This window comes from Salminus brasiliensis, chromosome 10 (genome assembly GCF_030463535.1).
Source record: "Salminus brasiliensis chromosome 10, fSalBra1.hap2, whole genome shotgun sequence".
NCBI classification, from domain to species: domain Eukaryota; kingdom Metazoa; phylum Chordata; class Actinopteri; order Characiformes; family Bryconidae; genus Salminus; species Salminus brasiliensis.
Window position 1 is genome coordinate 15,276,473 of NC_132887.1, and position 15,507 is coordinate 15,291,979.

At 42.0% G+C, this 15,507-nt stretch overlaps 1 protein-coding gene across 2 annotated transcripts; it reads left to right on the top strand.

Annotated features, from left to right (window-relative positions):
• Window positions 1–2,599: 2,599 nt before the first annotated feature.
• Window positions 2,600–15,475, top strand: zranb1b (zinc finger, RAN-binding domain containing 1b). Of its 2 annotated transcripts, XM_072689420.1 has the most exons (10): window positions 2,600–2,776; window positions 4,271–5,196; window positions 7,543–7,730; window positions 8,307–8,460; window positions 8,555–8,626; window positions 9,599–9,797; window positions 11,429–11,549; window positions 11,873–12,002; window positions 12,923–13,152; window positions 13,920–15,475. In XM_072689420.1, the coding sequence occupies exons 2-10, from the start codon at window positions 4,362–4,364 to the stop codon at window positions 14,136–14,138; spliced, it is 2,148 nt and encodes a 715-aa protein (XP_072545521.1). In that variant the 5' UTR covers window positions 2,600–2,776; window positions 4,271–4,361; the 3' UTR covers window positions 14,139–15,475. The 2 variants fall into 2 exon arrangements, with proteins under 2 accessions (XP_072545521.1, XP_072545519.1); XM_072689418.1 differs by lacking the exon at window positions 2,600–2,776 and having other exon boundaries at window positions 3,738–5,196.
• Window positions 15,476–15,507: the final 32 nt, after the last annotated feature.

Here is a 15,507-nt window from a genome sequence, read left to right on the forward strand (position 1 = left end):
AAGTGTTAATATTATTATTTATTAGCTAGTTATTTTTTTAGCACAGGTGGATGTGTTTTTTACTTGGAATAAGACATAATAACACATTAGGTACCAATTTGTTAACAGCTGTTTATGAGCTGTTTATGGGGCAGTGGTGGCTTAGCGGTTAGAGCGCCGGGATATCGATAACAGGGGTTGTGGGTTCGATTCCCGGGCTCAGCAAGCTGCCACTGTTGGGCCCTTGAGCAAGGCCCTTTACCCTCTCTGCTCCCCGGGCGCTGAAGTTGGCTGCCCACCGCTCTGGGTGTGTGTGTACTCACTGCCCCTAACACATGTGTGTGTGTGTGAGTGTGTGTTCACTACCAGATGGGTTAAATGCGGAGGACACATTTCGCTGTACAGTGTACAGTGACAAATACGTGCACCTTTACAATACTGAAAAATATAAAAGAAAATAGGATGTTAATGATTGATTGGTTTCTTCTGATGGTTCGAACAAAGACCCATGTGTATTGATACACCACTCAAATTTATTTTAACTAAATTTCTTTCTTATTCTTTCTTTTTTCTTATTCTTTGGTTTTGCTATTGCTTCCTATGTTTTCACAGTCTTTTCCCAGGAAATAAAAAGCTAATTACAGACCATGCTGTTTAAGGGTCATCTATGTTTTGTAGATTCTGTTGCAGTATCATGTAAATAAAGAGCACTGTGTTGTATCATACACAGGAGGACACAGTTTCATATTGTAAACATGCTAAACATTTACACTGCCCACTGTAGCCTGGGGAAACGACTGACACTACAGATTGACACTAGTGCAGTTGCCAATAGCAGTCTAAAGTAACCTGACAAAATGCCACCATCCAGCAATGATACTGAAATAAGAAAAACAGGAACTAGACAGAGAAAAGCTTTTCCATTAACATAATTATGTTCAGGGTGATTTACACCAGTGCGTCCACAAAGAGAATGAACATTCATACCAAATTCCTCGTCTACTTCATCCACTTTTAACTTTTATGAAGTGTTTTATGTGCATCATTTCGCCGGCATTGTGCGATAGAGTGGAATCCGAACACAGATTTTTTTTTTTAGCAAAATAAAGCTTCCCCAGACAAATGATGCATATTAAACAAAAGTGCTATCTACCCTGAAACAGGAGACATAATCTAATCCAGTGAAAATGATCCTATTACTGTGTAAATTTTCTCCTTGTATAACCCTCTGAGCACAGACGCCTCCTTTGGCTGGGAAAACACAACAAGGGTATCGGAGAACTGTAGACCAGCTCTAGTGCTGTAGCTTGAGATTGTGATCTTACAACCTCAAATCATAGCTGTCCAGCTAAAGGTGACGGATGTTATGGTGGAAAATGGTACAAAATGTCACAGTGGTGCAAAACACAATGCCACAGCCTACAGACTCTGCAACACTGGGGAGTGGTGGCTCAGTGGTTAGAGCACCGGGCTATTGATGGTTGTGGGTTTGATACCTGTGCTTGGCAAGCTGCCACTTGAGCACCTTCACCCTCTCTGATCCCGATGGCTGCCCACCACTCTAGGCATGTGTACTCACAGTCACTGTGTGTGTTTGATCACTAGTGTGTATGTGTGTGTTTACTGCACAGATGGGATAAAGTCAGATGCCAAATTCCACCTGTGTCCAACATAAATGGTAAATATGGTTGTCCTGTCTTGGTTGTCAAGAATGCAGTAGTTTTCATGTAAAACTACGCTGGAAGGTTCAGCTTTAAGCTTCTCGTGAATATTAAATGGATATTCTATTTTGAAAGGAAAATACAACATAGGGTTATATATATATATAATACAATGTGCAATACCCCCCATACACACATGTGCAATTAAGAGTAAATTTACAATTATCTGTTAATAATCTGTAAATAATATTGTTGCTTTTTTACTTATATTATTTATATTGTGTATATAGTGGTAATTTATTTATTTATTTTGCATCTAAATGTCTTGCTATCCCTTTTTTTGCTGTGACACTGAGAATGTCTCCACTGTGGGACTAATAAAGGATTATTTTATCTTATATATATATGTGTGTGTGTGTGTGTGTGTGTGTGTGTTCACTTACACACAATCTAAGCATGTACAGTGTTTTCTATTCAATAGCTTTAGAACTAAGAGCAGTACAAACACTGAAACAGAAACACACATATTTGCATTAAGCAAATATTAGTCGATACAAATTCTTCAGTTTTATTGCTTACATGCAAACTTGGCTCTAAACTGTTGGTGAAATCATGCGTGTCTGACCTGCAGTTCTGTTTGGTTTAGCCAAACCATACAACTGCATAATGCTGCGGTAGATCTTTTCTCAACCGATTACATCATCTCTTTACTCCAGCCGCTCTGGAGCCAAATGCATGAAAATCACGCCATTGTGGCTCCGACAATAGGAGCCTACGCAGTTCGCTTAGACGCTGTTTATGGAGCCAAGATGGCGAACCAGACTGGCAGTTTTCAGGTTGCCTAGGTAAGCGGCAGAAGACCTTTAATCGACGTCAGTGAAAAACACGGCCTCTGATTGGCTGGGAACAGGCACATGAAGAACACACCAATCAGGTGTGCGCGCCGGTCCAGGTGCCGCCCCTCCTCCCTGGATCTCTGGAGTAGGTTTATTTTGGTTTCCCCTGTTCCCGTATCTCCGCCATTAGAGGTAGACAAATCAGCACTGGAAATGGGGATTGGAAATTTGTAACACCCCCCCGATTACTCACTGAACAGCTGGGGTCCGCGGGATTGCAGGGCTGTTGCAGTTCGAGAGGTAAGTGTCGAGGGAAATGCGAGCGAGTGTGAGCTGCTAGCGGCGGCTATACCGTGCAAAGCTTTCGGGCTTGTGGGCGCCTGGCCAGGGTCGGTTTGGTTCGTGCAAGCGCACGGAAGCGCCCGGGATGTGTGTGCCTGCTGAAGGGCGACTCAAGAGGGCTCAAGAGAGTTCCGCGAGAGCGTTATACGGAATCGAGAAAGCGGCTAAAGGCCTATGGGATCAGGCTGCCCATTGATTTTCCTCAGCCTAATCTCCGCGTAGGCAACACGGGCTCATAGCTCACCTTCTGCCCCAAATCCAAGGAGGCTTACCAGCAGAGTCTGACGTTACTCACGAGTCAAACTCTCAAGTTTTATTAGTGGCGAAAGGAAATGAGCTCAGCTTATAGCCAGACACACTGCGGTGGAGTCGCTGAAGTTTAGTTTCAGTGCTGATAACGGTCTGTTAACGTCAGGTTGGCTTCTAGGTCTCGTTTAAGGTAGCTAATAGCTGCCTGTTGTGTTGCTCAACCCCTGACTGTCTGACTGCCTCGCTCACTTCTTGGTGTTGAATTTCGAGGTACGAGAGTGGTCGTGGTCAACCGAGCTGATTGAGTTACGGGGCTTCTAGCTAACGTTAACTCTCCTTTCTTACGGTTTACCGTTACACACTCCGGCTGCTTTGACAGACACACTCCGGTACTGTAGCACTAGTTAGCTATCTCCCATCACTCGCGGTTACTCTTAGGATAAGAGCAGTAGATGCAGGCTTCTCAAACGAGCTACAATGTAAACGTGTTAACTCTACTAGCGCTACGTTATTTGAGTATCTGCCCGTTTCCCTACGACGTAAATCAGTCACCAGGTGTACAGCACTGCCGACTGAACTATTCGACGTTACTAATCTTTATAGCTCTTTTCATCAGATCAAAACCTGGCTCAGTGTCGGAGATGATGTGTCATCACTGTAAAAAAAAAAAAAAAAAAAAAAAACAAACAAGTGGAGTGAACTGGACTAGTCTGTGTTTTGTGTTTTTGTTCACCTCTACTGGACAGTACACACGAATGCTCCAGAGCTGTGACAAAGTTTCCAGTGGCACAGGCCTCTTTAGAAAATGTGCATTGTTTCATTTGATTGCTGTTGAATAAAGGGAGAACTAGGGTCTGCAGTCAATCCATCCTGTGGGTGGGAAGGCGCAGCTGCACAACAGGGTGTAAAGTATTGAATTCATGGATTTCCTGAACTGTGGGAATTTTGATTTCTAATATGGCCTATAATCTTTTATTTAAGCATCTGTTTGGATTTGCAAGAGGCAGCCTTCCTATACGAAAGGATTTAGTCAGGACCTCAGATTTGCTCTCACTTCATGGATAGCAAACTCAAAGATAATCCGGGGTTCCATATATGGGTTTCCCACTTCCTGTGTGGGGCATTAATGATTACAGGTGTTGCTGTGTTGGGTCAGATTTTTTTTTATTTCCCTGTGTGTGTGTGTTTGTGTTATTTCCTCAGAGCACCCTGGCAAGCTGAGCGGTCCTGGGTCAGGAGCGAGCAGGTGGAGGGAGGGAGGGAAGGGGACACTGGGAGCGCAGTTCGAGTGAGGATGACAGAGTTCCAGCCCAAGTGGAGCTGCGAGTATTGCACATACGAGAACTGGCCATCAGCCATCAAATGCACTATGTGTCGTGCTCAAAGACCCACTGCCCCAATCATCACAGAGGAACCCTTTAAGAGCAGCCCAAGTCTAGACTCCCACCTCTGCCCCGGCCAGGAGGGCTCCAGCGTCCTCATCTGCCCGGACTCGAGCGCCCGTCCACGGGTACGGATCGCCGATGAGGTGCCCGAGACGACCAGCAAATGGTCGTGCCACATGTGCACCTACCTGAACTGGCCACGGGCCATCCGCTGCACACAGTGCCTCTGCCAGAGGCAGCAGGGGGCTCAGCAGGGTCCTCAGAGACCCTTAGAGACTCCGCAGACCTCCGAACCGGTATCCCGACCCACCCCTGGTGTCCCAGATCCCTGTGAGGAATACAACGACCGCAACCGGCTGAACACGCACATACAGCACTGGGCGTGTTCAGCATGCACCTTTGAGAACTGGCCAAAGAGCCTCAGGTGTGTGGTGTGTGACCTCCCAAAACCCAGTGCTGTGCCCGAGGTCGTCCATCGCGATTCAGGTGCTGAGAGCACCATGTCCTTGTCCATATTGAACGAGCAGGAGAGGACAGCAGGGGGAGGGGGTGTCAGTGGCGTGGCTAAAGCTAGCCAGAGGAGATCCTCACCCACCGTCTCAACGGGGCAGGCAGAGGTGCAGATTGAGCTGGCATCCGGAGCAGTAGGCACTGAAGATGTGCAGGAGATGGACTTTAAAAAACTTAAGCAGATAAGGAACAGGATGAGGAGGACAGACTGGCTCTTCCTCAACGCATGCGCAGGTGAGAGAAAGTTTGTCGGGCTCAAATGTGCTCATATGAATTCACTCTCCAGCCTACTATATGCTGTAATCAGTGTTTTAAAATGTTTTAACATTTTTTTTACATTGATCTTAAGAGGACAATTCAGCTGTCTCACTTTTTAAAAGCTGTAATCATTGATTACTGTTCATTTTAGGAATGTTCAAAAAACAATTCCAGATAAGGTTAGAAAGTTGGTTATACTATCTACAGTCTGAGCACTTTATTAGGAATACATGTACACATACACAGTCGTGTCAGTTTCCATCTCAGTCTGGCAAGATCAGAAAGATGAGAAATATTTATTTGGAAATCTTACACCTATAAAACACTGCAGTAATAGTAATACTATATAGGCAGAGAATGCTGTTTAGGTTCAATATCGTTCAATATGCTGTTTTGGTTGTTGCATTTTGTTATTGCTACCGTTTCTGGTTTGAATTGGTTGGTTAGGCCAGCTTTGGCCAAATGATAACATAACTGATCAGATAATGGGCTCATAATCTCTCAGTTTTACCTCTGGGTTTAGGGGAAAGAGAAATGCTGTGAGAGAAGGAATGGGCTACAGATTGAAAGGAGCTTTTTGAGAGCTTGCTCTCTTGCTCGCTCTTTCTCTCTCTTGCGTGCCTCATTTACAATATGCAGTACGAGCTGCAGCCTCATTACTTTATTATGCAGTTGTAACAAGTAATATTTATTATGTAATGTCATGAAGAAATCCATATGTGTTACTTTACACCAAAGTTTTACCTACTGAACTGTGTTGTTTACTATTCTAAATGGTGATTTAAAATAAAAATGCCATACAAACTGCTAATAATGCTCACACTCTTTTCATAGTAATATTTTGAGAATTATGGATTTTGTCTCAATTATAATCTGCAAACAACCCTACATTATGAATGTGTTTCTGTTCAATTTCCTGAAAATTGTATAGGTTTTTTTTTTTTTTTTTTTTTTTTTTTTATTTTACAAAATACACTATATGTCAAGGTTTGTGGACAGTTGCATTGCTGACACAGATGCAGGTACAAATGAGTGCACACACCGCTTGTCTAGCCCCTGTAGATAAGTATTGCCAATGGAATAGGACTCTCTGGAGCAGATAAACATGAACCCTATGGCACCATGTCTAATGCCAGGTGTTGGGTAGAGGGCTATAAAGCCCACCAGCATTAAGCTGTGGAGCAGTGGAACTGTGTTCTCTGGAATAATGGTGCTCCATCTGGTACGTTTGGGATGAGGTGGGGAGGTGATCATCCTGACCTCACTAACATTATTGTCGTTGAATGAACTCGCAGTAGTGCTTCAAAATGAAGTAGAAGCATTCCATGGACAGTAAAGACAGTTACAACAGAATGAAAAGCTCCTTGAGAGCATCAGGAAGAGACACTGTGAGGAGCCAAGACTCTAAAGGGAAATCCATTCTCCTGCCAGGTGCTCCAGATAGAGGAAATATGATATTAATGGTACAAATAGGATTGAAACGGCATCTTTGAAATGCTTCTAATGCAGTGGCTGTAAGATCTCTAATGGCCGATTCTGAAACCTCTTTCCTTCTTGTCATTTGATACAGAATGATTGTCTCATTTCACCATTTTAATAGTAGCTCTTATTTCTGCGTATTTTCACATTATGCTAAAAGGGTATCTGAAGAGAATAAGGGATTTGTAGCACGGTAGATGCGACATGAAGATATAATCTAGGCAGATCAGGATAGATTACACAAATAACCTTTTGATATGCATCTACAGATCTACTAGCAGTGACAGTGTAGATATTCTTCACACTGCAGGAAGATCACAGGGATAGTCATTTGTTAGTTCATATTAAATGTCATTTTAAGGTAATGATCAGTATACTGGGCCTCAGTTCCAGTCTTGGGGTCCCAGTGTCCAGCACAGTCTGGTCATTTCCCTTGTTAAATAAATCCATTAAACCTTGCTTTTAACAGTTGCGATGAATCAGTAAGCGTTGAATCAGGTGTTTGTGAGGACACCAGCCCTTGAGGACCAGAACTGAAGAACACTGCACTAATGGATTTAGAGTCAGTCGGCCTCTGTTGCTACCATGCAAACAGCCTTATTGAACTACAGTGTCCAAAAATGCTTCAGCATCAGAATGATGCCTTTTATTTGGACTAATTAAAAACATTGTTGGAAAAATTACAATAATTCTCAACGGTAATCACATTTAATACAAATAAAATTCAAATAGTAAATAAAGAACTCTTGTGAATTGCAGATGTCTGTAACTATGTAAAATATGATAGATATCCTTAACTAGAGTTAGTCTTCAAAGCGTTTAAAATTTTTCTCCTCTCTGTAGGTGTGGTGGAGGGTGATCTGGCTGCTGTCGAGGCCTATAAGTCATCAGGAGGTGACATTGCACGTCAGCTGACCTCAGATGAGGTGCGCCTGCTGAATCGCCCATCTGCGTTTAACGCCGGCTTTACTCTGGTGCACCTTGCAATCCGTTTCCAGCGCCAGGACATGCTTTCTGTGCTCCTCACTGAGGTCAGTTGGTTGCTGTTCTGGCTCTGTAACTTCAATATTCAGTATATTAAAAAAAACATGCCCTACATGCCCTACACATAGGTCAACCTGCTTTGGTGGACTGGCAACCAAATAATTGGTCTAAGCCTACATTCAGAGCATAGCATTTACAAGCAACATGAAATCCATAACATAAAGGCACAAAGAAGTGAACCAAACAGAAGAGCCGTGTGCAACAATGCAAGCATGAAAATGATCTACATATACCTTGATGTGTCTGGGTTTATTAAGCAGGTGGATATGTCAGCCCCTTCCTCTCATCAAGAGTGAAGAAAATGTATATCAGATAATTACAGTCAGATGCATAGATGAATTTCTTATACTTATAATTTACCAAATGATGACAGACCAAGACAATCCAACTAAAAGCAGCTCAGTTTGGTGAAAGCAGCTTGGAGTGAATGGCCTTACTCATACCCATTGTACAGATTTTCGATTTGTAACTACCCTGACTAGATCTTCTCTCAGCTCTGTGTTTGTGTGTCATGCGTGTGTGGGTGGATGTGGGTGCATGTGTGCATATGCTTCCTACCTCAGGTGTCTCAGCAGGCAGCCAAGTGTATTCCTGCCATGGTGTGTCCTGAGCTAACGGAACAGATCCGTCGGGAGGTGGCAGCCGCTCTGCACAGACGCAAAGGAGAATTCCCCTGCTACTTTCTCACTGACATCACTACCTTCACACTTCCCGCAGGTAAGATGCACACTTTTTTTACTGGACAAAGTCTGTGCAGCAAATACGACTGCCCTTGCTCTTTACAAGACCGTTCACTTGTTCTCTTCTGTAGATATTGAAGACCTGCCCCCTAACGTCCAGGAGAAGCTGTTTGATGAGGTGTTGGATCGAGATGTACAGAAAGGTAAAAGATGTGTCACTCTCACCAGGTGCTTATTAAAACTGATCCAAGGGAATTTCTGAAGGTGTGATAATATTCATATATATGATTGATGGATATTTTCTCCAACAATACACACATTATGTTGGATAAAATACTCATTTTCTTGTCAAACCATTGTTTGCCAGTCCCAGAAAGATGTGAACAGCAAAATGCCTGTCTTTTATTCTCTGTTTCTGGCAATTATTTGTCCAACGTCTGACTTAGAATCTCGGAACAATTATTATTTATTTATTTATTTTTATATCTTCGAAATACAGGTGTTTGGAGCTGCGGGCCAGAGTCCAGCACAGTTTGCTGATTTCATTGCTCTTATACTCCTAATAAACCTAGCAATTAATAAATTAGTTAAATCAGGTGTGCTTGAGCAAGAAAGGCTCTGGGCATGGCCCTTAAGGAACTGCAGTTCTACCTCAGCCAAAATAATTGCTGACTCTTGAAATTGAATAACTAATATTATTACATGAAGTCAATATTTTAAATACATGTTGGATACATTTTGAAATTAGTATTATATTCATTATTATATATATTTTTTAATTTTATAGTTTTATTTTTTTTAAACATGCTACCTTTTCTTTGCTATCTGGAAACAATTGGGCTTCCAGTGCATTTATGATCCACTGTTTAATGTGCTTTTTAAAAATATATATCTTTAGAGGGCGGACACTAGCGGAAATGATAGACTTGGTGTGCCTGGGCCCTAAAGGCCAGCACACACCCATCAAACATGCACCAACAAATACTAACAAACCAAAACATTACCAACACCAACACTACTGTCCTAATGTTTGCAGTTGTCATACAAATGTTAAATCAAATAAGTAGACATTCTAGATTCCTCCAACTGTGAAACACAGGTAAAACTGTGTGTGTGTGTGTGTGTGTGTGTGTGTGTGTGTGTGTGTGTGTGTGTGTGTGTGTGTGTGTGTATAGAATTGGAGGAGGAATCTCCCATCATAAACTGGTCTCTAGAGCTGGGCACGCGGCTGGACAGCAGGCTGTACGCTCTTTGGAACCGCACTGCAGGAGACTGCCTTCTGGATTCAGTGCTGCAGGCCACATGGGGAATTTACGACAAAGACTCTGTATTGAGGAAGAGTCTCCACGACAGCCTACATGACTGCTCACACTGGTGAGAGAACACCCATGCGTACACACACACATAAAACAGCCCTAGAGAAGTGTTGTTCTGGAGTGAACCTTTCACGGATCAGTACGGATTACAGCTCTGTTTGAGTGGCTTAACAGTGTTTTAATTACAGTTATGCTTCAGTGGTTGGAAAAATTATGATTTTTTTTCGTCTAGTATCTGGAGTGAAAATTGATGCCTGACTTTAAAAACGTCTTAGTGCAAAGTCTGCCAATAGCTTTTCAGTCACTTATTTGTTTTTAATTCATTTATTTATTATTTTTACCCAATTTTCTCTCCAATATAAGATAGCCAATTGCCCGATAGTATTGTGCCCCCATCATCACATGTAATGCTCCCAAGACTGGGAGGACTGACCCGTGCCTTCTCTGACACATTCACAACCAGCCACCGCCTCTTTTCAAACTGCCATTAATGCAACATATTGGGCAACCAACGTGCCTTAGAATATACACCAATTATCCAGCTCTGATGCCTTGGCTAGCCTGTGCAAGACAGCATCACTCTGAAGTGATGAGGGTAGAGAGAGATTGTGGAGATCAAACTGTGCTCCCTCAGGCTCCAAATGACTGCATTCACACCAGCGGTCCTCTGTGGTTGCATCTTTGTCCTGGACCATTTGGAGCCCCCAGTTTGTTTGTTTTTTGACAAACTGTGCATCTGGCAGTTGTTCTTTACACCGTATCCAAGTTTTCTTTAGAAATGATCCAAAAAGACATGGAACAAAATCTTTTAACGTCTATTCCACGTAAGGTTTTTCCTTCTACTGTGAAGTTACACTGGATTATATGACAGCTGTAATATACAGTTATAAATGAATTTAGTAAACATGTTTGAAACCATTTAAAGGGATGTTTCGGTCTCCAGGTACTCAATTTTGCAGGAATCGTCATGTGTAAGTCTGAAAACACTCAGGACTAACAAACTTCCAAGCTAAAAAATGCATTTGAATGTTTTAGGTTTCCGTTCCAATGATGAATACAAAAGGATGTTTCATATCATATATAGCATGTTAGGCTTATTACTCACTCCTTATGGACTTCATGACGTATTGAACACAGACGAGGACTGATGTTGATTGTAAAGTTTTAAACACATTATAGCAGCATGGCAGGGTGGCGTACTTGGTTCTTTTGGTAGACAAAAAACAACTATTGACCCACACTCTAAATCTGTTGTAAGATCAAATTTTAAGACATTCTGAAGTGACATGATTGTTTTAGACAATAAAGCCAACACAGGATAGGACATGCAGCAGCACAGAACTGCAGAAGCTGGGAGATGGTGCTAAAGTGTAAAGCAAAACTAAACATTTAAATAATGGCGTCAAAGATTGATCTGCATTGATAAAAGATAAACAGTTATCCGTTATTTGATGACTTTACTTTCATGACTTCACATTTGCTTATGTACTCATGTCTCATGGTTGCTATCATGTTTCTAGTTAAATATAAACTTAATGATTTGTTGGTTCATTCAAACTAGGTGACTGCAGCTGAAGATCATTACCTTTGAAGTGTGTGTGTGTGTGTGTGTGTGTGTGTGTGTGTGTGTGTGTGTGTGTGTGTGTGTGTGTGTGTGTGTGTGTGTGTGTGTGTGTGTGTGTGTTGCAGGTTCTACAGTCGCTGGAAGGAGTGGGAATCATGGTATTCTCAGAGTTTTGGCCTACATTTCTCTCTGAGGGAGGAGCAATGGCAAGAGGACTGGGCATTTATCTTGTCACTGGCTAGTCAGGTGTGTGTGCACATTGTATTAATTTACAGAATTTTTACTTTGTGATTCTCGTCCTCTAGTGATGTTTACAGTTTAAGCCAGCTCATTTAACCCCTTATAATCTCAGGCTTACTGTTCTGAAGCTTATAATTCAGTAACTACATGGAGAGCAATGCAAACTGACTGAGATAAGTAAATGTGAACTGGACACTTGGCCCCACTGGCAGGTCCTGACCATTTAAAAGGTTTATGTGTTTATACTGGAGTTTGACATTTTGTCTTTTTTGTGTGTTCTGTTTGCCTCTTTCTCCATCTGTCTCCTGTTGTCCCTCCTTTCCCTGCAGCCGGGGGCGAGTTTAGAGCAGACTCATGTGTTTGTTCTGGCCCACATCCTCCGCCGGCCCATCATCGTGTATGGCGTGAAATATTACAAGAGCTTCCGAGGGGAGACGCTGGGATACACCCGCTTCCAGGGTGAGCTGAGCAAATGGGATTTGAGGCACAGTGGCTGGGCATGTGCAGTAGACTGGAGCAGTTAAAGAAGTTGAAGAAATACAAAAATGACCCACTTTAAATGTAGTCAATCAACCAAAACATGTTTGGTGTACAAAGGCTTCTTTTTTTTAGCTGCTACACTGAGCTATGAAACCAGTGTAGCAAACAGGTAATAGAGGCTTATATATATCAGCTGGTCTAACGTGGCACACCCTTGCCTTAAACCTGCTTGAGCTAGTTTCTAATATGGTGTGCTATGTATAGCTAAAACAATGGAAGCATTCCACTAAAGACTGTGGCATTGACTTTATCCAAATCATATTTTGGGGAGAGATTTGTCCAGGATTTCTCCCTAAGTTAGCTAGGTCTCCTTGTTGGTAAGCATCACACTGAGTGATCAAGGTTGGCTAGAGGGAGGGCCATAATTCCCACCCAAAGAGAGCTAAAGAAATTATGCGCTCTTCGACTCCAGGTCACAGCTGGCTGTGGCGTCATTGAATCTGATGATAGGACAACACAGTTTTTTTTGTTTGTTTGTTTTTGTTTTTTTTGTCCATACATTTGCCCATTGTGGTAGATGACAGCATATCATGGTGTCAGAAACCACACAGTTAACACACTCTGCACTTTGAGGCAAGGCTGTGATTTCGGTGCGTATTTTAAACAAAACGTGCTGTTATACTGAGGCTTCCATCTCTTGTTAGGGGCATTACTTCAATGGAAAAAAATTAAGAAGCAAACTTCTGACTGTCTTGGCTAAATTATTACATCTTTTTTTTTACATTACATCTAATTGTATTTGGAATACCTTTCCTTTGTTTTGCTTAGACAAGACAAGATTAGCAAAAAGCTGGTGTTCTAGCCTGGTGCTGAACCTGTATATCCCACCTCCTCTGCAGGTGTGTATCTGCCCTTGCTTTGGGAACAGAGTTTTTGCTGGAAGAGCCCCATCGCCCTGGGCTACACACGTGGTCACTTCTCAGCCCTAGTTGCCATGGAGAACGATGGGTATGACAATCGTGGTGCAGGTGCTAATTTGAACACAGACGATGATGTCACAGTCACTTTCTTGCCCTTGGTCGACAGCGAGAGGAAGCTGTTACACATCCATTTCCTGTCTGCCCAAGAGGTAAGTGGAGGCCCTTGTCTTAATCTGTAAAGCGCAAATGTTCTTAAATCGTCATTCAGAATACCTCTTTAGATTTTTTTCTGGAAGGTAGATGTAACCAGCTTTTAACCCGCTTACTACGCCCCACCTCTACACACTTGTTTTTCAAATGTGCTGAGAGAAGTATTTACATACATCTTTTCAGCCTGGGGCAGTTTATCTTCACCCATTCATACCAAAGTTAGTTTAAAAGCTTTAACATCCCCCAGATCATATATGACATTTATTCTAGAAAGTCAGCCTTCATTATTTTTGTAATGTCAGAAAACATATTTACATAATACATCTTTTTAGCCTACAGCAGTTTAACACGCCCTTTCATATGAACATTTGACATGTGACAACACATTTTGCTACATAAATCCACAAGTTATAAGTGGGCTTAAAAAAAACACATTAAGAAAATAGGCCCTTTAAAAGTCAGAATGTAGATTATGTAATGTATGATGTAGATGTAGAGTAATAAAAAACACTACACAGAATTAAAAATCACCAGTAACATGCTTACAGCATGTAATGTATACACCAGTCTAGGTTTTGGAACAAACCTACTCAAGGCCTCCTTGATGCGGAGGAGACTGACTAAATAGGTTTTAATATTTTCTACTAAATGAGAAAATGTAGTTCTTTCTAGTATTGTGTAGTAAGTTGGTCATCACCATTAAAGTCCTAATTATCACTGCCCAGCCCTAGATGCATAATGTGACTGGCTGTTTTGCGTGTGTCAGATGGGGACGGAGGAGCAGCAGGAGCGCTTGCTGAGACAGTGGTTAGACTGTTGTGTAACGGAGGGCGGCATCTTGGTGGCGCTACAGAAGAGCTCCAGGAGGCGCAACCACCCTCTCGTCACGCAGATGGTGGAGAAGTGGCTGGATGGCTACCGGCAGCTGGGCACTTGCCCCGCCCTCTCAGACGGAGAGGAGGAAGAGGAGGACGAAGATGAGTGAGACGGAGAGGATTACAAGGAGTTAAATATTATTTACATAAAGACTTGGTGCACCTTGACCTTCCCTCTTTGAAGAACACACACTTACGCTAATGTACCATTATTTACCCCTGTTACACACACACCCACATCCTTGCCAGCCTCTTTTCAACAAACCAGTGGTCTCTTCTCATTGCTGCAAAATCATTTGGGGCAGTGTGAAATAAAGAAATTTAGGTTCAGAATGGTCCATGCCTTACAGCGTATGTCCTTTGTTGTATTCCAGTTAAAAATTATATATTTGCTAGTTAGAATGAAAAGAAGACGAAATAGAAAATTCAACCCCAATTTGATATTTAAATATTGAAAAAGGTATATTAAGGGCACTTAAGCACATTTCTGTTTATTTTCCTTAGTTCCATTTGAAATATGACTTTTTAAAGTTTCATTGTTGACAATTCCTTCTGTGAACTTGTACATCACTCTACACTGATATTAGTCCTTTGTCTATATCCATTAACTGAGAAATATTTATTTATCTGTACGATTCATTGTGAGCTTTAGAGATAAACACAACATAACCACTGTGTGATTTCAAAGTCTTGTCCTACCATGCAAATGAGGAATTCCACTGCAAACACTGATACAGCTGGGAAGGTGGAGCATCTGTTGGTCAGCAACGTTCTTTTCATGCTTCGTGCAACAGTGAAGACTATTCCAGAGGGAACCTTCACCATGCGCTGTCATCATTGCAAGCAGTTACACTACATTTACACTAAGTTTCTATACACTGTTTAACACATGGGTGTCTCGCCAGTTTTTTCAGATCAGTTTCCTTTTTTTCCATTTTCTTCTGAATGTGCTTGTTATTACTACATTCATACACTTGACTGAAACCAAAGTGAAAGTTGGTCTATAGGTTTGCAGTAATAAGACTTGATTGGGATTGTTTTGATGTTCCATTGCACTGTTTTCATCCCCACTTGTGGCTGTGTCCAGTGTCTAGTCCCATACCTCGTCTCTTGGTACCCTTGTGTTCTTTGCCCCCCTCCCCCCACTCCTTAATTTAATAGCTGCCGTCAGACTACAGTGGTGTCAAAATGGTGTCATCTGAGGCAGTTTGGATATACTGTATGTCTCTGATGTTTGAGGTGGAGACCAAATCATTGAAGACAGCAAAGCTTCTTTAAAATTTTGTTTTTAAAACCAGTGTATGTGAATTCTTATCACATATTCCTATTATCAGTGTCAAGGTTGTCTTATTATTATTATTATTTGTTTTTTAAGTGTGTGCGCATGCGCACTTGTGTTACAGGTCCAGGCAACAGGAATAAACCGTTTTATAAAGAATTCTAAAAAGGTTAAAGAAATGACAAATTTCTGTGTTACGG